The sequence below is a fragment of the Hermetia illucens genome, chromosome 2 (genome assembly GCF_905115235.1).
Source record: "Hermetia illucens chromosome 2, iHerIll2.2.curated.20191125, whole genome shotgun sequence".
In the NCBI taxonomy this organism is placed as follows: Eukaryota; Metazoa; Arthropoda; class Insecta; order Diptera; family Stratiomyidae; genus Hermetia; species Hermetia illucens.
The window spans coordinates 83,289,666-83,311,410 of NC_051850.1; the positions used below are offsets into that span (position 1 = coordinate 83,289,666).

Sequence of the window (21,745 nt, forward strand, 5' to 3'; positions counted from 1 at the left end):
AAAGATGGGGAAAATAGTGGCAAATGATGGAAAATACTTTAAATAAAACGTAATGTACTGTTCCTTCACAATAAATTCCTAATTTTTTATAAAAAACCGCGGAAACTTATTTGTACACCTAATACAATATGCAATGCGAGAATATCCACTTTCGTGTGATACTGATATTCAAAGTCGTGAATTTGCATAGAAGCGACAACTTTGACTTTTATAACTTTGTTAATACTAGTGCCATATCCTATGTTAGAGCTCACATGGCTGCAAATTTTATGATTCGAGGATAAACTTAAGGGGGGTTTGCAGTCTTTAAACTCTATTTGAACAGGTATCGGTATGAAGGATATTTTGTAGACTAGGGACCATATAGTGGTATCTTCTTGATTTTTTTTTCAGATTTTACGGTTGGGTAGTTTCTGCGAATGGATCCGTGAAAGAAATGTTTTTCAAAAGTCAGCCAAATTTTCCTCCCTTTTTGAGAAACTTAGGCACTGTGATCAGCTTTTTGAATTCACAAAGGGCTTCTCGCACACATAACCATGGTATCCAGCATTGTATACTAAACGTCGAATTGTTTGAGCATCACCCTCCTTTCCAGTTTCTTGGGACCCTTCTGTTAATATGTTGAGAATACTACTTTTAATTGTTCTAACAATTATGCCCGTTTCATGTATGTTCGAACGATTTTCTCGAACTTTTGTTTTCATCATCTATCAACACCGCAATTTCTTCCATTTAATGGGTAATATTTGTAAATTTTTCATAATTAAGCCCATCATTTTTACATGTCGTTTGAAAGCTAACAGAATGAGCCAACTTTTATCAACATTGCAGGTTTGTAAGTTTAAAGTACCATTACAATAATGCATATTGTTATTTGGATAAAAGCTCCATTATGAAATTTCTTTAAAATTTAAACACTTATATTTTCGAAGAGATGATGATCTTTGCAATTAAAAAAATATCCATTTGTAAGAAAGTTTAGGTAGTTTCCGATAATGGTATCAAATCTCGGCTTAAATGAATGTGGTGCTGGGAAATTCTGATTTTTTGGGAAGGTCAAGCTTTTTGAAACTAATCACGAAAAACGCGATAATACTGTAACGGTAAAAGACAGAGTACCCTTCCATGGGCCAATTTCCCTCAAGCAGGTGGTATTATCCACATTTAAAATTTGCATAGAATTCGCCCTTATATCTGAAGTGGCACTTCTCATCACCCACAGAGAGTAGGAAATCAATGCATACTCTTCGACATCATCAAATACTTCAAAACAAAAAGAACGCACTAGAACAGCGGACTAAATCAAGAAAAATAACATTAGCAAGGCCAAGAACATCAACAAAGAGAAGGAGATGAACTCATGGTCCAACATCTAGTGGATGTGTAGCTACGATTCCTCATTTCACAAATAAAAATTTAGCTTTTTTGTAGCTTAGAATGAAACTATGGTGGTTTTTACGTAGAATATGATTCGCATCCACCACCTTTTGTCACGCTACTCCAGCAGCGTCTGACGAGCTGCAAGAAACCGCTTATCGTCGCTGTCTTTTTCCACAGAAGATTCAGTTTCTAAAATAATGAAAAGGCTTAGATAACGGCTACTTTCGATCGATTAAAAACAAAAAAGGAAACATGTCAACATTATCATTTATTCAGCGCCGGAAAACGGGCTCAAAGTTCTTAAAGATGTTTTCTGTTCAAAACTGAATGTTTTTTTGATCTTTATGTCATATATGATTTTGTAGCATATCTTATATAGAATTAGATGTGGTATCAATTTAACAAAAAAAAATGTTAGAAAACAATTGCCGAAGAAGCTTAAGCCATTTATCGTTTAAAAAGTACAAAATGACCCTAGTCAGAGGATAGTTGCTATGGAATTCAGGATCTCTGTCTGATTCCCTAACACAAATCCCGTTGCAAAAAAGAAGGGTAGCAGACGTCCGAGGAAATCAACTGAGGCCCAGAACCGTCTGTTTGTCCGAATTATGTAAAAAGATCCCTTAACAAGTCGGGAAACCGGAAGCTGGGCGCTTCAGGTATTAAAGGTTTTGTTTGCTTCTTGGTTGACTATATTTGAATGTAGAACTATCCCATTTGTATGTAGCCCGTTAAGAATATGCATTTAGCATGTCAGATTTAGTACTTCGGGTTGTAAATTTACACGGTAAAGACAAATTTGAGCTACTGTAACTTTGTTACTAATACTATAATTTTGATCAAACTTGGAGGTAATATGCTTCGTATTATATTTTATACTACTACCAACTTTTATAAGTCTGAGATAAACTTAAGGGCGGTTTTACTCAATTTTCCCAAAAACATAGTAATATACTATTATTAACTTAATTTGAACAGATATCGATATGGAGAGTATTTTGAAGCTTGGGCTCCATATAGAGGCAGCTTGATGATTTTTTGGCTGAGTAGTTTCTGAGAATGGGTCCGTTAAAGAAATCATAATTTTCCACCCCTCCCACTGCCCGCCTTTTTAACAAATCGCAAAATTTCGGCTTCGAAAAGTACTAATCGAGACCTTTCATTTGATACCCCACATGACTATATTTGGTGAAGAACATTTTTACACCCTTCTTTTACATTTATGGGGAGCCCCCCCTAAATCTCAACGTAGAAGGATATCACTCACTGCATATGTGGGGGTCTACAGGAGGTCCATTTCTCAACTCAAATCTCGTATCAATCTGTATGGCCGTTTCTGAGAAAAGTGCCTGTGACAGACAGACAAACATTGAACCGATTGCAAACAAAACTTTAAAAATGGAGTGTTTATGTCGCAGATTAAGTCGACAACTCCTGGAAGTTGGGAGTCACGACTGGTCTGACTAGAAATATTTCAAGGTGGGCAATGAAATTTGTTTCTTTTTATGCCTTATTTATATTAAATTATATTTTCCGGCTTATTCGAAAACCATTACCATCGGAAAAAATAGTTACACAGGATTATGATTCCCGAAAGAGAACGTTGAATGGAGTGTGAAAGGCTGAGCCACCGTTTCTTATAGTTCAACTAATCAAATTTTATGCTCTTTTTAACAGAAAGGATTCGTCATGTTCGACTACCTTTTAGAAAACATTAGGACGTCAAATACCAAACGCCGCCGGTCAAACATGGACGTGGGTCTGTTATGGTGCAGCCTGTTTTTTCTCGTGTTGCAGTTGATGTAATTTTTAAGGTCGTGTGTGTAATGACTGCAGTCAAATACTATAATTTGTTATCGAGATTTATGATACCTCGTTCTCGCGACAAATTGCACAATGATTGTATTCTTATGCCCGACAATAATCCGAAGCTTTCGGCACGAATGACGAAGCGATGGCTGGCCGACAACAATATAAATGTCCAAACAATGAATCCCATCGAGCATCTCTGAGAAATCGTTGACAAAAAGATCAGGGAACATAATTTCACAAAGACAGCTGGCCTATACACTGCCTATGAGTAAGAGTAGGCGGGACTACCAATGGATCTAAGTTTTTCGCTTGTTTCCAAACGATATACGACAAATTTTTGAACTTTTTATTCACATACTTGTTCATTTTCTTCAAATTTTTGATAAAATATCGTATTTTAAATGATTGTGCACGTTTTTTCACCCAAAATATTTACGTAAACGGCAAGAACGAAGTATTTGCTTTATGACAACTTTTCCAAAAATTGAAATTACACATCTCTATATAAAATATGCTAAAAATCATATATAGACATATAATATAAAGAGAAAATACTTTTTTTCTACAACGAAAAACATTTGTAAAAACTTTGAGCACGTTTTTTCGGGTACTGCATGTGCAAACGTTCTGATCGTACTGTTGGGAGGCGGATGTATGAAGTTAAAAGAAAGTGCGATTCGGATAACGGTCACGGGAGAGCCAAATTTTGGATCTATATTCGTTGGATTTCGAAGTTGTTAAATGAAAATCAAGAAGGAATTGGATTGCGATTCCCCTAAAGAAGTACTACTTTTTATTTAACATCACACACCGCTATATTTGGAGGAAAACTTACACCCCTTCTCGCTTGTACCCTCCCTCACAAATCATACTATTGACTGTATGCATGGGGATTCACAATTTCCGTATGTCCACCAAGGAATATCAATAGATCCAGCCAGTTTTTGAGAAAACTGCATGTCATAGAAAAAGCAGCAACCCGATTTTAGTAAGATAAGGCGTTGAAGGATCGCTGAAGAAAGTGTATGGAGCTAAAATCATAAACTGAGTTTTACCAAAAATTTGTTCTTCTTAATTAGGATTATCCTTTATTGGACTACTACACTCGGTAATCATTTTACTGAATGATAGTAGATGATGAAAATAAAATTCCCCTTTTTCTAAGAAATTAAACTCTTTGGTGTCATGTTTTGCATCAAAATGATAAGAAATCAATTGGATTCATTCGTCAGATGTTGATTGTTTGAGGTGAGGAACACCTCAGAAAAATCTACAAATAATTATTGTAGCTTCTGCAAAGTGCAGATTATACGCCTAAATCGTTCCCTTTTCAAATATTGATAAGTATTGTGCGAAATTATTTAATTGTAAAAAATCTAGAATGAGACATTTAGATATTTGTATTTTGAAAACTTTCAATTTTGCTCCTACAACTTTTAGCAGAATACTTACTTTATAAACTTGACCATAAGTTCCATTTCCAACAACTTCAATTAATTCAAAGATACCGGCTGGTTCCTGGAAAATAAAATGGAGAAAACGTTATTTATATGATCTATGTATGTATGTATACTTTGATTTAAAACGTTTAAATTAGCTGCAACAAGGAAGATTGCTAAGTTGCATCCTGAAGCGGGATGATTAGAATTGACTATTTAGCCATTCTCAGGTTTAGCAAAATGGAAATCTTTGGCAGGTAATACTTTTACCTAGACCGCATCCGTAAAGTAAAAGTTGATTGTGTAAATCGCTACAATCTACCAGTAATCGTACTTGCTATACTCTTCAATAGATTGCATCGCTAATAAATTATCAGTAGAGTATAACAAAACTTGAGACCGGATTCAAAATTGTACAACTCGATTTCTTTTGACGGACTCAATGCTGGGTCTAGTTGTTGCACAATCTTTTCTTCAGTAGTCGTGGTCTAGTATTGTTTACAGGTGTGAATGGCGTAGAGATAAGTGCCGAAACTGTGAAACTTAACAATTATAAAAATTTCGACCTTACATTTCAACGTTTAATGCTTTAATATTGAGACTTTGAGCGAACTGTATAATATTTTGCTAAAATATAAATATGATTTACATATTAAATCTAAGCAGCTTTTAAAAGTGAACCCAGAAATTACTCTATAAGTACCTGGCAAATTTGTTTAACTTTTCCAAACTGCTCTCCTTTTCATTTCCTTAAATGAACGAAGTATTGGGGTACTGAACAACAAACATTTGGACCCGACGATGTTATAAACAAGTCTAGGAATATATATCGTTTATCGGCATTATTTACTTATAAAGTAAATATATCTAAGGTTGACAATGTTTTTTTTTTGTTCTCAGAAAGGTCTCGAAATCATACGCCACATTGGGTCATATGCTTCATGTAGCGAAAAAAAAGGATCGACCAGTAATAATAATCAAGACCACTTCTTTATATATTGTTCTGTTTTGAATAATTTATGAGACGATCCTTTATTTAAACGTATCTATCTCGCGAATGGAGACATCGTTTCGAATCGCTGTCGTTCTGAGTGGTGCTAAATGCGCACAAATAATATAAGATGAACTTTGCATACAAGTTATTGCAATTTTCCCTTGTTTAGTCAGGGAACTAAGGGATATAAATTTTGTTTTATTTCAAGTTGCGTTGGAGGGAGAAATTGTTCATATATGTAGGCCGCCCTTATATATTATCCATAATTACTCCGAAACTACAACATACTTTAAAAAATATGTGCACAAATGTCGCAATTTGTGTTTTTTTTTTAAAGTTTTTCCATTAAGAGACAAAAAAATCAAAGGATGGATATTTCAAACACTTGATTTGTATCCCTGGTAACCTCAAATTCCTCAAATATAAATTGAATGCGTTTTCTTTAAAATTGATCCACTGTACTATTCCCTGGTTGAAGTAGTAAAAACTTCTTCTTGTTGTTGTTGTTTCTTTTTCGTTGGTGTGGGTATTTATTCTTGCAAACCCGATATTTCGGGAACCACTTGTTCCCTTCATCAGTGCAAACAAGTTTCAAGTTGCAAGAATAAATACCTACACCAACGAAAAAGAAACAACAAGTTTTTACTACTTCAATTAATTAATCGTTGGAAACACCGCATAATTTCAATCTGATTTTCCCCTTGGGCGGCCTCTTCGTCAGCCATCTTGGTGAAGGGGTTCCACTGCATAGCATCCAGTAATACAATTGCCGCCCCTCCTTAATGTGTGTGATCTATCCCCTGCCACTTGCGCCTTCCGATTACATAGCGTACGGGTGGCAGACCTTTGTGCCGACGAAGTCCTTTGCTTGAAATAATATCAGACCAGTGTACTACAATGATACATCGCAACAGGTGTTAACGAAGGTTTTGAGTTTTGTAACAATTGGGGATCGCCACCTTCCATGTGCTACTCCCAGATAGCAACACAGAAAGAACACTTGCACGAAACAGTCTCAACTTGATCTTGGTTTTGAAATCATTGCATTTCCAGATTATAGACAATGCAGCGAAAGCGGATTTAGTGCTATTAATGGGTAATGTGAATTCAGTTTGATGCTACCGCCGGCAGAAACCACGCTTCTTAGATATACAAATTTATTGACACTACTTACTTAATGTGGATAGGAAGGGTGCGATGACCCGTCAGACTGAGAACCATAGTGTTGTTGGTGTTTGCCTTCAGTCTAACTCTACTTCTGTCTCTTAACAAATCCAGAGCCATTTGGCTAAGATCTTTAACTCGATGAAAGAGCAAACAATTGCCATCAGCGTAGTCGAGAGATTTGAGGAAACATGCCATAGTCCATTGAAATCCCCCACGTTCTTCGAACAAGGCAGTATGAAAAATGTTACCGATAACAAGAAGAAATAATATCCGCAACAAGATGCAATCCTGTCGAACTCAGCTTTGAACCTCAATTCCCCTGAGATTATACCTTTACAAGGTACCTGACATTTTGCGCCTTTTTAGAATCTTAGGGATCCTTCCCTTCTTCCACTCTCTGGAAGATCTCCAGGATTTCCGTACGAGTGGAAGTAGCAGATCTATAGAAATTGCAAGAGCAGCGATAAATAACTTTCCAGGCAGACCGTCGAGTTTGAGTGTATTGTCAGCTGAACCAACTGACCTTATGACAAGCTCTGTGCTTAAGTAAAGTGCTCCTAATTACAAGGCCGCAGCAGCTATGAAAACACAAAACTCCTATCATTATCGTTACGATCGCCAAGATCGTGTTTTTCCAGTACATGTCAGAGCCCACCTTGGCATTCAGATCACCTATCACGATCACAATATCATCTTTAGGAAGCCTTATAGAAAACATCCCTTTCTACTATATTGAAAGTCTCCATTGTATGGCACCGGGCAATTCGACACCGGATTCGCGTCTGCTACAACTCAGCTTTCCAGAGTTCAAAAGCACATTGCCATCAGTGTGGCAAGAAGGAGAAGAGTAGAGATCCAATTCACAAGGCATATCATATATTTCGGATTCGTTGTCGGAATAGTTTCAAATAAGATGAGCTCGTCAGTTTTGAGGCAGACATTCTTCTGTTGCCAATAGGACGGTGTACATTCCCGTCTGGAATATAATATTCTAACAAGCGGTTGGACCAATCTGGTCCTCCATGTGCCCAACTCCTTTGGTTAGGTTTGGGGTAGTGTTACTATATACGTACGTAATCCAAAGGAACGGTTATCAGTTTGACCACCATTTTTTTGGTCATTACGACAGAGCGTGTTTTTTCGAAGATAAATTTAGAAACCATATGGTGCATAGACATCATAGCCACCGGTTGTTTACCAGGAGAATTCTCAATGACGATTGATTTACGATTGGCCGATGATATCCAGTCTATATGTGTCGTAACCTACTTTCATTTCCGCTTGAACAAAAGATAAACCGTTTCGAGTGCCGCGGGCGGTAGTTATTACTGCGTGTATCCTTGCGAAATAGATTCACAACTACTCCTCAATGGCTTCAGCGATTTCAAAACTACCAAGAAGAGGTCCTGGTTCGATTTCTGCCAATCCTTCTGAAATTTAGTGACACGATAGGTCTTAATAAGATTCCATCCAAACCTGCTTTCTTCCTGAGGAGATCCGACAGGATTTCGACAGAAAAGACACTGCAATCTTTAGTAAACGGGCACTACCTTTCTAGTACAGGTCATAATGGAGAGCAAGAATGCAGCATGCCGAGTAGGATGATTGTAGTTATTCCATCAGTTCTTACAGAAGAAAGGATAAAATGGATTACTAATATGAAACGTCCCCATGACGGTGGCATAAATCATAATTACATTATAGGACTTACCAAAAGAGTTAACAAAGGAACACTCTAAAACGGAGCTATTTCCTATTCACAAAGCTGTCGTACGGAAGGTCGCGATTCAAATCTCACTGGTGGCAGTGGAATTTGTATCGTGATTTGACGTCGGATACCAGTCGACTCACCTGTGAATGAGTACCTGAGTCAAATCAGGGTAATAATCTCGGGCGTAGTGTACCGTTACGGTCTTGAATGAAGTGCTCTACCACACGTCAAGGCCCTGATCCAATTAAATTGTTACGACAACGGTTATTATTATAATTGGCTACGAATGAAATCTCGAAGAAAGAAGAGACAATTCGGGAAACCGGAAGCTAGAGGCTTCAGGTATGAAAGCTTTTGTGTATTTCTTTTATAAAGAGATTTTAGTGTGCATTTGTCCCATTAGTATGTAGCACGTAAACTATATATATATCATGTGAAAATATCCACTTTCACTAACTTTGTCAGTAATAGTGCGATTTTCACCAAATTTGGTAGGATCACTCCCTACCTTTCCAACAAATGTCAAAACTAAGACAGGCTTCGAAAAGTACTAACCCAGACCTTTAATTTGATACCCCACATGACTATATAAAAAATGTACATCTCCCTTTTGTATGTATGGGGACTCCCCTTAAATTCGACGTAAAAGGATGTAACTCAATATATGCGTGAGCATTCACAGTTCCCACCTTTCTACCAAATTTGGTGTCAATCGCTAGAACCGTATCCGAGAAAAATGCGTGTGACGGACAGACAACAGACAGACAGTAAACCGATTTTAATCATATCACCTGGTGATATTTGTTTCAGGATTATTTGCTTCCATCATAATCCAGTTAAATCGACCAGAAGTTGACATTGCCCAGTATTGCGAAGCTAGATAATAAACTTGGTTGGAAACAAAACACAACTGACGACCAAAGGAGCTAGTATAATTGACTATACCTGCAAATCTCTCTACTAACCTACCTACCTGTAAATCAGAACTGAAATATCTCTTACTCACTAATGGTTCGGTTCTGAACAAAATTAGTTACGAGCTAAAGTGATGAAGGCGGAAATAACATCAGACAATGGGTACTTCCATTTTTCATCACTTCTAAATGAAATTGGCCCTAAACATCAGCTTAAGAACCGAGGCTAGAACGGTATGCAAAAAAAAGAGTTAGGTTTCCGAACCACGTGATCTGATAGTGGACTATTGAATTTGACCCGATTTTTTCCCTGACGATTTAAAATTTGTTATGGCCTAAAGAGGAACTGTGGAGATGTTCGACGTAATTCCCTCGATATGTGAAGCATAACAGCTGATGTAACTCACTGTTTCTCGTTTGTAAAATATGCTGTCAATGCACAAAGGTATAAAAGAATTATTACAGAAGCACTTTAAGAACATTTCGAAAAAGCAACATTTCAATTCGTGCTGTACAGCTTGTTCTGTAAAACTTCGAAATTTTTTTCACAGTAAAATTTTTCCTTTGTTTCTTTAACATGTGACTTATTCACGAGAAATGTGAATGAATGTGGAGAATTTTGTTATACATCAAAACAATAAATCCTTGCCCAAAGTATTTGAAGCTGTGATTAAGACGAAATGTGCTATAAACAAGTCGGAATAAGGGAAGTTGTGCTTCGGGTATAAAGGTTTTGTGTTCATCTTAAATGGCTGAAAACCCAAAATATTTCTTCATATTTGTTTTTCAAACTACAAGATAGATATTACAGACGGAGATATGTTCACCTTAAACAAACAAACATTGCCAATTATCGACTACTATACTTCCTTATACTAGATGTATATAAATTGATCGAACACATGTTTGCGATTTACTTCGTGCAGAAAAGCATACATATGTACATATACAGTACGTATATTGAACACCGCTGGTTCAATGGACAAATATATCTATCTGAATTATGCACTATCCCAAAGCTTAATTAGCATATACATATAAATACACATTTTTGCCTCCAGTAATTGATGTTGATATATAAATGATTAAAATATTGAAAAGAAATGTTTTCCTGCCAGCCCCCATTCACATGACCCAACTTTGCTGTGGTATTGACGAATATGTTATGATGATGTTATACACCTTTTAGAATGTAAAAGTTTTACCTTCTATAATTTTGTTAATAATAGTTGGATTTCCTTCAAACATTCCAAAGCTATGTTTTATGTTACCCCTTATGATTATGCCAAATTTTGTAATTCTAGCAAGAACTTAAGAGGGGCTCCGACAAAATTTCTAAAATATGTTAATATACTATTATCATCTTTATTTGTGCAGATATCGGAACGGGATGTATTTTGAGGCCTAGATTTCGTTTAGATACACTATGATTTTCAGATTTTTCGGTTGGATAGGTTCTGAGAAGGACCTGTTACACTTTTTGGGGATCATATTTTGAGCCCTCACTCCTCTGTGTTTCACTCGATATCAAACATGGCACAAATCTCGAAAAGTACTAATTGAGCTCTTTCATTTGATATCCCACGTGGCCATACCGTGTGAAAAAAAATATGCCTAATTATTAGGTACTAGCACTGATGAAACAATTGTATTCGGAAGGAAAATAATAATCTTTTCTTAATCTAAAAAAAATATTTTTTTAAAGTTACAAGTGGGATTAACCCTTTAAATTACTAAAAAAACTCATTAAAAACAATTTCTTGAGAACATAAGTATAGAAAAAATAGATAAACTGATAATTAAAAATTCAAAGAAATTTCAAGAGCAAAGCAATAACCAATAACTGGCATACATCGCATAACAAACCAACCCAAAATATTCTTAAATTTATTTAAGTTAACGTAATTTATTCAACTCAATGCTCTAAGCCCGTTTCGTGTTTTAAGATTCAATAAACTCATACCCAATTAACCGCGAAATTGAAATTTTGAGCATTAGAAATCTTTGAAGTGAGTTACTTTGACAACGCGTATAACATTGCTGCGATTGTCAAGAAAATTGCCTAATGAAGTGTTGTCAAAGTCACGCGTGATTCCATTGTGTAGTAGCCATCGTCCAAGCAAATAACACAATTGCAACTTTATCAAGGGGGCCACATGCTTACATCCCACGACCTCATTTATGGATAAGGTGGTCATTCGGAAGGAAAACGATTTTTTAATAGCACCCCAGACGGGAATGTGAATACTGCTGCCGTTTATAAATAGAAGTAATATATAATTACGTGACAAATTTGCGTTATTTTGGCAAGGTGCTTACCATCAATAAAAGCACTGAAATGATAGGCACGTGAAATTACCTTTCATTTTTCATTTGCACCCTAACAGGAGTTCGATGTGCTGAGTTGAAATTTATCTAAACGCTCACCATTTTCGAAGTTAATAGAAACGAATAGAATCAATCACATGCAAGCACTAACACATTTTTAGATTAATTTGAAATATTTAATATTACTTGAGAAGAACACAAGCATTTCTAGTGGAAACTAATCTAAAAGATACAGTGTTGACGGGCGTTAACTTACGCTTGGTTTTATAGAATTATCTTTTAAAAGAACGACGTGCATCACAGAATGATAATAAAGGAAAACGATGTGGACGGAAAACCTGTACGAGCCGAGTGTGCATTACAAAATGCAACTGAACATAAATTCAAATGCAAGACATAGGACAATGACTTTTGAAAAATTGTAAAGCAGAAGGGACATTTGGGTAATCTCGACAAGTATTTCAGATATCAAAGATTTGTGTGAGACCAAATCGTGAAGTGAATGTTAAGTGAATAATAAATAGTTTATCATTGGGAATTGGAAGTATTGGTTTGATCAAACGATAAACGCGAATATACTAAATACTATTAAAGACAGAACAAATTCAGAAAAAATATTTATTATATAAACAAATTTAGGAAAAATTGCATCTATTGTAAAAATAATAATAATAATCGTTGGCGCAACAATCCCTATTAGATCAGGGCCTATAGCATTATAATACCCCATAGGAGGCAATGTGGTCAGCATTATGCTCTCCCGAGATTATTACCCTGATTTGACTCTGGTACTCACAGCTGAGTCGATCGGTATCCGACATCAAATCACGATACAAATTCCACTGCCACCAGCGAGATTTGAACCGCGATCTTCCGTATGACAGCCTTGTGCTTTAAGCACTCAGCTATCCGGATACTTTTGTAGGAATGGTACTCTGTAATTTCTCGGAAAATGTAGAAATTTCATTAGCGTGCTCTGGGGTAGGAAAAATCCACACACAGTTTCCGCCAGCGAATTATGACGAGTGACGAGAAATGGGTTTACTTTGAAAGTCCAAAGCGAAAAATTTTGCTAATGCTATTTGTTTCGCAGGACAATGCAGGTGGTGTATTGCGAGCTACTAAAGACTGGCGAAACGGCAAATGCTGGTCACTACCGACTGCAAACGATTAACTTGAACTAAGCTTTGGTTGGAAAAAAACTAAGCCTTGGTTGGAAAAATTCTATTGCATAATAATGTATCAAGTACGGCAAAGATCGGTTGGTGGCTATTGGTTGGAAAGCGACATTCTCCAGACTTGGCTCCTCTTTGATTTTCATACGAAAGAGGGCGATTTCATATACACACACTTGGTATAATTGTATATAAGTTTTTTCGAAGCAAAGCAAAACGGAAATGTTTACAGATGCACGTCGAAAACTGCGACATTTGATTGTTTAGGATGAGTGTAATATTTATGTCTTCAGTATGTACATATACCTTAAACGGGCTCCACACGATTGCCGCGAACTCCAAACCTTCATAAATATTTAAGTTGATTTTATGTATCAAATATCGTCATCGTTAGCAAGTGTGTTGCACTAGCCAGAGCCGTGCGACCACGTTGTCAACCAAGTTGTTGGTTGGCGCGAGATTGCACGTCTGAATGCAAGTTGCGGTTGCCGCAACCTGATTGGCTAACCGCAACTTACCTACAGACGTGCAATGTCGCTGTAATCGTAACTTTCCCGCAGACGTGTAATCACGCTGCAACCAATAATTCGCTTGGTCACTTGGTTGTAAGTCTGTGGCTAGTATTAAGCCTGCTGAACACGTTTGCCGTTTGCCGCAACCCAGCGGGAATGAAAGGGAGAGCTTCCTGAAAGGTTCATTTAGGATTAATGACAATTGATCATAATGGATGTGAGCAAATTATGTTTCAAAATCTTTCTACAGGAAAGCTTGGTGGAAGCAAATACGCGCAATATTCTCGGCAATTTATCCATGTGTGCTCTCCTAGGAAGTGAGATGTAAGGTTTCCATACGGCTGTACACGCGCATATACATTTTTAAGGTTTTGTGTGAAACAAAACCTTATTAGAATCGAGTCGGTGTCTGTCTGTCTGTCACACCCGATTTATTCGGAAACGACTTGACCGATTGTCACGAAAATAGGGTAGGAGTGTGTGATCGGCTGTTCCCTTTACATGCAGCAAGTGGCGCCATTTTGTGTTAAATTTAAGGGGGGCTCCCCATACATGTGAATGGAGGGTGCAATTTTTTTTTCATAAAATGTGGCTATGTGGGATATCAAATGAAAGGTCTCAATCAGTACTTTTCAAAACTGGTTCCATATTTGATATTGGATGAAGCATAGGGAAGTGAGGGCTCAAAATATGACCCTCAAAGAGCGTAACAAATCTCGTTCTCAGAACCTACCCAACCGAAAAATCTGAGAAAGCCTCAGTGATGCATCTCTACAAACTCTAACCCTTAAAATACATCTGGTTCGGATATCTGCACAAATAACGTTAATAATAGTATATTTTCACATTTTAGAAAGTTACCCGGCAACCCTCCTTATGTCCATTCTAGAATTACAAGCTTGGCATGGGTGTAATAGATAATATAGTGCACAATTTGGTCAAGTTTGAAAAAAATCCATCTATTATTAACAAAGTTATAGGGGGTGAAACTTTGCCATTTTTTGTGAATTTCGGGCATTCTGCAACCTGCATGACGTCATCATCACATATCAATTCATCAATACCATAACGAAATGAGTTCTTATGAATGGGGTCGCAAAAAATTATTTTGTTTTAGTTTTTTAGTCATTTGTATATGAATATCAATTACTGCAATCAGACATGTGTGTATATAGGTATATGGTACATGCGTACTTTGTATGGACATATATATGCTTTTGTGCTCGTAGTAAATCGGAAATATGGGTACGAGTGCATATAAATGTACAGTATTCGGAAATAGGCAGTTTGTTTGTTTAGGGTGAGTATAATATCTATGGCTGTAATATGTACGTCTGTTTTGTAGTTTCTAAAAATAAGAAGGAATAGGTTGGATATGTAGCTATATACGGATAGAAAAATGTGCGTTAAAGTTTCTTACATAAGATGAACACAAAACCTTTATACCCGAAGTGCGAGCTTCCGCTATTCCGACTTGTTATTCCTTTGTTTATGTTTTCGCGCATGAGCTTTTTGAAAAATTTTTGATTGATCTAAGCCACTTACTCAAGGACAGTGAAACGAAGAAAAGCTTTAAATGCAACAGTGCAGTGTTATTAATATAACACTGTTTTATTTATAAATATGCAGTGTTATAAATATAACACTGCACTGTTATAAATATAAGACTTCATTGCCACGCAGTTCTCCATTGGCTGATAGCGAGATATTTAAATCGCTCAGATCTAGGCAGATCACTGCCGCTGACAGTGATTGTGCCTGTTTCATGGGGATCGGTCGTCAAAAATTCAGTTTTGTTTAGATTCAATCTGAGACCGTGATGCATGAGGCAATCATTCCATTTTTGGACAAGTTGCTCGAGATCATTTTTGCTATCAGATGCTAGGAAAACATCATCTGCATAAAGCAGTGGGTGGGGCGCTGGACGTTGGATATCCCATGTGACGGTGTCCATAACAAGAACAAAGCGGAGTGGTGAGAAAATGAGAAGAGAGAGAAGAGAAATGCTATGTAAAGATGGCGATGCTTCTCACGGTGTTTCTCCATGAGTAACCGAGCAGCGTATATTGCGTCAGTAGTTCCGCAGTTTTTGACAGATCCTGCTTGATTCACGGTTATTTCAACTATTTCGCGAATACGGTTGTCAAGAATGCGTTCAAAAATCTTCATGGTATGGGAAAGTAATCGGATCGGATTACTATTATTAGGAGGCCTATCAACAGGAAAAAGTTTTGCAATATCAACATTACGATATAAATAAGGTGCGGATTCACAAATTGATGCAAATATTTAATAAAGGCCTAGAGCCCATAAAAATATATTTCTGTATATATTCAAAGGCGTATGGGGGAAAAAATTCAACAGAATCGATTCTATTTTCCTTTTATGAAATTGCTTTAGAATAGCACGCGGAAATGAAGAGAAATTGATAAAGAGTTTTTTGTAATTACTTTTATCATTTTGATTAAACTTTAAATTTAATTTTAAATTTATAGCATAAATCTAGGAGAGATTGCCAACTTTACGGAAGGTAGGATTGATATCAACTGCAACTGATATTTCATCTCAACAGAAAGGTTATTACAACCCCCATTATATTAAAAATTTAAGGAGATATTCTTATATCTTCCACCCTTATCACCATTTATTCGAGTACTAATATAATATTTTCGTTAAACCATCTGGCTGGAATTATTTGGTCATTGCTGGCGATTCAAAGACACACTTTCCATTATGAAGCTTAGGTTCTAATTTTTATTTACTTTGTGAAAAAAGTAAGCGAGATAAGTTAGTTGATTGCAAAATGTTTATCCTTACGGTTGATAAAGCGATCTTCTTACAAAAGTTTTAAATATGGTTAGATAAGTGACGAAATTTACCGAAGTGATAATAAAAAGTAAATGGCAAATTGGCAGATAAGGGCGGTAAATAATATTATTCTGTTTAAAATGACCATTTCAGTTATGAATTGCTTTGTGCTTTCTGTACGTTTGTCTATGTTATTTAAATGCCTTTCGCATGTTGTAATTGTGAGTACTTCTCATTAAAATCATCACATGTGTTCAATCCTATTCCACAGTTGCCTTAGTTTGCTTGGCTGTTGGCTAACCGCCTGTCTTTTAACAAGAAAATAAGTTTCTGATCGGGCCGCAAGCTGAACGCTGACGGAGTGATCCGCCATTCTCTTTTCAAATTATGAACTCACAGGGAGTCTAGGTCAAATTATCAATAACTTAATGGATTGTTTCGATTTAGAGTATCAGTCAAAAATAAACCTTGGTTTCTGAATTTAATCAACTAACTACATGCGGATAGCTGAGTGGTTAGAGCACAAGGCTGTCATACGGAAGGTCGCGGTTCGAATCTGGTAGCAGTGGGATTTGTATCGTGATTTGACGTCGGATACCAGTCGACTCAGCTGTGTACCTGAGTCAAATCAGGGTAATAATCTCGGGCGAGCGCAATGCTGACCACATTGCCTCCTGCAGTATACGGTAGTGTACCGTTACGGTCTTGAATGAAGTGCTCTAACACACTTCAAGGCCCTGATCCAATATGGATTGTAACGCCAACGATTATTATTATTATTATTAACTACATTCGACGGACCACACTTTCAGTCCTCGACAGTAGTATGAACCCCCAGTATAAACTCTTATATAGTAAATATAGTAAACCCGTCAGAAAACAACCTTTTGATGATTTGACTTTCAATATATTTCAAATTGTACAAAACGTGTTCTATGTACTTTTACTCATTTTATCATGTTGATTCATTTCTATAATAGAAACCAATAAATTTCGGCGGTTCTATTCTTTTCCAAAGATTATCCAATTCTAAAGTTCTTTTTAAGGTTTTGTTTGTAAAACATGCCCCATACATGCAAAAGGGGGGTGTACATTTTTTTTTCATCAAATATAGTCATGTGGGGTATCAAATTAAAGGTCTCGGTTAGTACTTTTCGAAGCCGGTATTAGTTTTGACTTTTGCTGAAAAGGTGGGGAGTGCGGGGCGTTGAAAGTGGTCATTTTTTTAACGAACCCATTCTCAGGAACTACCCAACCGAAAAATCTGGAAAAAATCAGGGGGCTGCCAATATATGGTGCCTAGGCTCCGAAATACCCTACATATCGATACCTGTTCAAATTTAATAATAGTATATTACTATAATTTTTAGTAATTGACAGGAAAACCCCCCTTAAGTTCACAAAATGTAGGCTACAGTATAGAGTATGATCCTGCCAAATTTGGTGAAAATCGCACTATTACTAACAAAGTTATACTAGGTCAAATCTGCACTCGTCTGCAAATTCAAGACTATGAATGTCAATATCACTTGAAAGTGGCTATTTTCACATAATATATGCATATTTTACGTGCTACATGCTAATGGGACAAATGCACACCCAAATCTCTTTATAAAAGAAATACACAAAACCTTTCATACCTGAAGCGTGTAGCTTCCGGTTTCCCGACTTGTTTTATTTTGGTACTTTTCATGAAGTTTATATAGCGTCTTTCTCCTTACTTTTAAAAATTAAATTGCTTGTACAATTTATTTAACTTTATATTGCAAATTTTTTGTTTTTGATATTCATCAATGTCAATTGGAATGATTCAAGTTCTGTGTTGCAAAGTATCTTAAGGGGGTCATTTCGTGTGAAGGCCGTTTTTTCCGCTTTTTCTTAGAATTTTTTTGTGAAAAACTGGATAAAGATACAAATTTGAATTTTTTTCCATATATAGTAGTATTTTTTCCAGCCCGATAGCATAGTTCATTATTGAAATACAGAACAATTTATACACCCATCTTCAAAAAAGGTGTTTTTCTTCTGCCACGCTAGAGGGCGCTGCGACCATCTTAAAGAAAACAAGTAAACGGCATTTTAACGTGCAGGCTTAGCTACAGTCCGCAAATTAGGATTATTAAAAACTAAGTTTTTGGAGCCGTCTTAAACTTTTTTTTTGTGAATTTTGGTGTTTTTTTAAGGCTTTTTCAATGAATAAAAAAAACTACTGAATCGCAAATATCCTAGTTTGCGGACCGTAGAAATATGTTCTGAATAAGTCGTGAAAATTTCAAAAAATTTCGTTGGATAAATTTTTGGCTATGGTGGAAGCCAATTCAACATGCAAATTCTAGAAAAACGCATTTGAAAAGTAGAATGTGATTTTTAGCTATAAAATCTTAACTGATAAGCCATCTGCTATACCTAGTCCATAAACTTTAGGTTTCTTCAATAAACACATGTACAGCCTTGTCTTATTTTCTTGTCCTTTTAGCGAAGCCATTCGGACCGACAAATACGCGCTTTATTACGGTGATCGGGATAAATCTGGCATGTGACTTATTACCTGTTTAACACTATAATTTCCGAACGACTCTGAATATCAAAAAATCACTTTACCCATATATTTTACACTATATCTAGATACAATTGATGTCAAAAAAAAAATCGATTCCGCGGATTTGACACACGGGATGACCCCCTTAACCTTTGAAAAATCACGTTACTTGAATTTCACCCAATATCGAAAATTAATATATACTTTACTTCGGCAATGAATCTTGTTTGAAAGATTGCTAAAACTGCGAATATTTATAATCGAACCTTCTTAATTTAACTTAAAGGAACGACCGCATCTACGCTACGCAACACGACGCTGCTCTGCCTGTTGAAATATTTTCATATCACTTTGTAAGCAGCAAAACACACTTGAGCGACACGACATTTTACAGTGTCGAATATTTCACAGTGTCGCGTGTCATTTCCGTAATAATGGATTCAGTTGACTGACTGCTACGATTTTTCAGTTTTGGTTTGTATCCGCCTTTAAAAATATCGTAGCGGCAGATGTGCTATCTGTATATATCTACAAATATGTCGCTAAAAGGATTTTACGGAAAACATATACCGTGAACTACAAAAGAGGAAGTAAGTTGCTCCCCAAGTGGTTCGGTCCGTCATTAAGTTGGTGCGGACCCAGGACTCCCAGCATCCTCAACAAAAAAATATGAATTACCTACTAATATCACAAAATATACTATTCATAATTGGTTTATTAATCTAGAATCTATTTCTAAAGAACTTCTCATCAATTTTCTATGGAAAAAATTTGGCTGGGCCCAGTATTAGCCTACATAGTTTTCTTATGGTCAACTATTTCTAAATGCAATATTCTATTGTGAGCCTCAAAAAAAACGTAATTCATTAAATAATATCATTTATTCGTCATGGAAAACTTCCGACATTGTACAGGAAACGATCGACATTGAAACACCCTTAAATGTTATTCAATGTAATTTTATTCGTATAATGTGTGCAATTGTCATCATGTTTGTAATTATACCTAGCTGTCTCTTTGATGTAAAAAACATTACTCATTAACAGTTATTGAAACCCCATTTGAGGAATGATATGCTACATATAAAAACAATATCATATAAGCTCATTTACTGTGCACTGGATCCATTTTCTTTTGTGTTCAATACACTTATGTAATTGACGTTCGAACTTTGTAGAACAACATCAAACGACAGCGGTTACTATTATTTTCAGAAAGAAGCAAGAATGATATCCATTTGTTTTTTTCCACTCCAGCGTGAATAGTTCAATCGTATACTAATTGGAGAAAGCTTTCCCCAAGTCAAACCGTAACGATTATTATTAACATGAAAAAACTCCCCATGGCAATAGACGTTGGACGTGCGTTACCACGTCATGATCGATGACAGCGTTTGCCAGGCAACTTCCACATCAGATGTCATGCAAATAAAATGTTATTTTGATTGAGAACCTGTTAGGCACTATGTATCGCATTTTCGACATACTTTGTTTTGTTATTCCTCGGAAGAAAGAATATGAACTAGAAGCGCTATGTGAAAATATCCACTTTCGCATGATACTGACATTCAAAGTCTTGAATTTGAACAGGAGCGAAATTTTGACCTTGTGTGATTTTCACCAAACCTGGTAAAACTGACTTAGCAAAATTTCTTGATTGTAGGATGAACTTAAGGGTCAGTCAGTTACTAAAAATTATAATAATAGACTGTTAACTTTATTTGAAAAAAAATTTCATTATGGAGGTTGTTTCGGACACCACCATTCTTGATTTTTTTCAGACTTTTCGGTTGGGTAGTTTTTGAGAATGGGTCCGTGAAAGGACGACCTCGCACTCCCCACTCTTCAAACAAATGTCAAAATTAAGACCGGCTTCGGAAAGTACTAACCGAGACCTTTCATTTGATACCACATGAATATATGTGGTGATAAAAAAAATGTACACCTCCCTTTTGCATACATGGGGACCACCTTAAAATTCGACATAGAATGATGTGCCTCATTGCATGTGCGAGTGTTCACAGTTCCCACCTTTCCATCAAAATTGGGGTCAGTCGTTATAATTGTTTCCGAGAAAAATGCGTGTGATAAACAGATAGTAAATCGATTTTAAGAAAATTAAAAAAAATTAAAAATGGGAAAAGTCATAACGACATATTAATTTTGTGCTAACATTAATATTTAAGGTAAAGGTTGAATTTGCAAACCCCTAAATGGGAAGAAGGCTGGTGGTTTATGAAGGAGGAAGAGAGAGATCCTGCCAAGGAATTTGAGGGGAAGAAGTGCTTTAATTTTTAGCCTTAAGGCCAAACTGGGTACAAAAATATCGAAGGAGCGAGAGATCCTTTCTTTTCAACCCCATTGAAAAACCACGACCATTACTCCCCGACAGTAGAAGTCGCGATGAGCGATCCGACTCCGTTTGTGAACGGGACAGAAGCTAAAAAGAAGAACAATATGTTATTTTCTGTTTCAAATAAAATTTATAAGGCTGGCGCTGGTGAATGCTGATCACTTTGTTTTTGCAAGCTGCGGAAAGTTTATTTACTTTCAAAATTCTAAAATTTACTACTTCGTCTTTGTCGAGAAGGATATAATGAGAATTATATCCAACTTAAAAGTAACAATACTTGAAGCTCGAGCTAGGCGATGGGATATGTCCGAAACAAAAAAGGTAGCTGCGCATTGGCAATTAAAAGCATACAGAGAAAAAGAACGAAACAAGAAAAAACTATATCTACAGAATCTGTAGCCTTTAAATCATATTCATATTCATTACCAAATTTATAAATCAACATTAATAGCAAAAGATTATAATAAACATTCCATTTTGATCGGAAAATTGCTTCTTTTATTAAGAAGACTATATGATGAATCGCGCTCCCCGAACTCTAATTGCATCAAATCGTTATTTTTTCTATTGAAATGGATGATTTGATAAGAAACACAAATGACAAATTTTATGTT

The 21,745-nt window shown here is 36.2% G+C and overlaps 1 protein-coding gene across 14 annotated transcripts in view; it reads right to left on the bottom strand.

Moving 5' to 3' along the window:
* Nucleotides 1–21,745, bottom strand: part of LOC119648307 (serine/threonine-protein kinase mig-15) — an 81,584-nt gene that overhangs the window by 44,967 nt on the left and 14,872 nt on the right. For all 14 annotated transcript variants that reach the window (XM_038049982.1, XM_038049978.1, XM_038049976.1 and 11 more), the window contains exon 2: nucleotides 4,645–4,710. In XM_038049982.1, coding sequence (XP_037905910.1) covers nucleotides 4,645–4,710 — 66 coding nt within the window. The remainder of the gene's footprint in view (nucleotides 1–4,644; nucleotides 4,711–21,745) is intronic.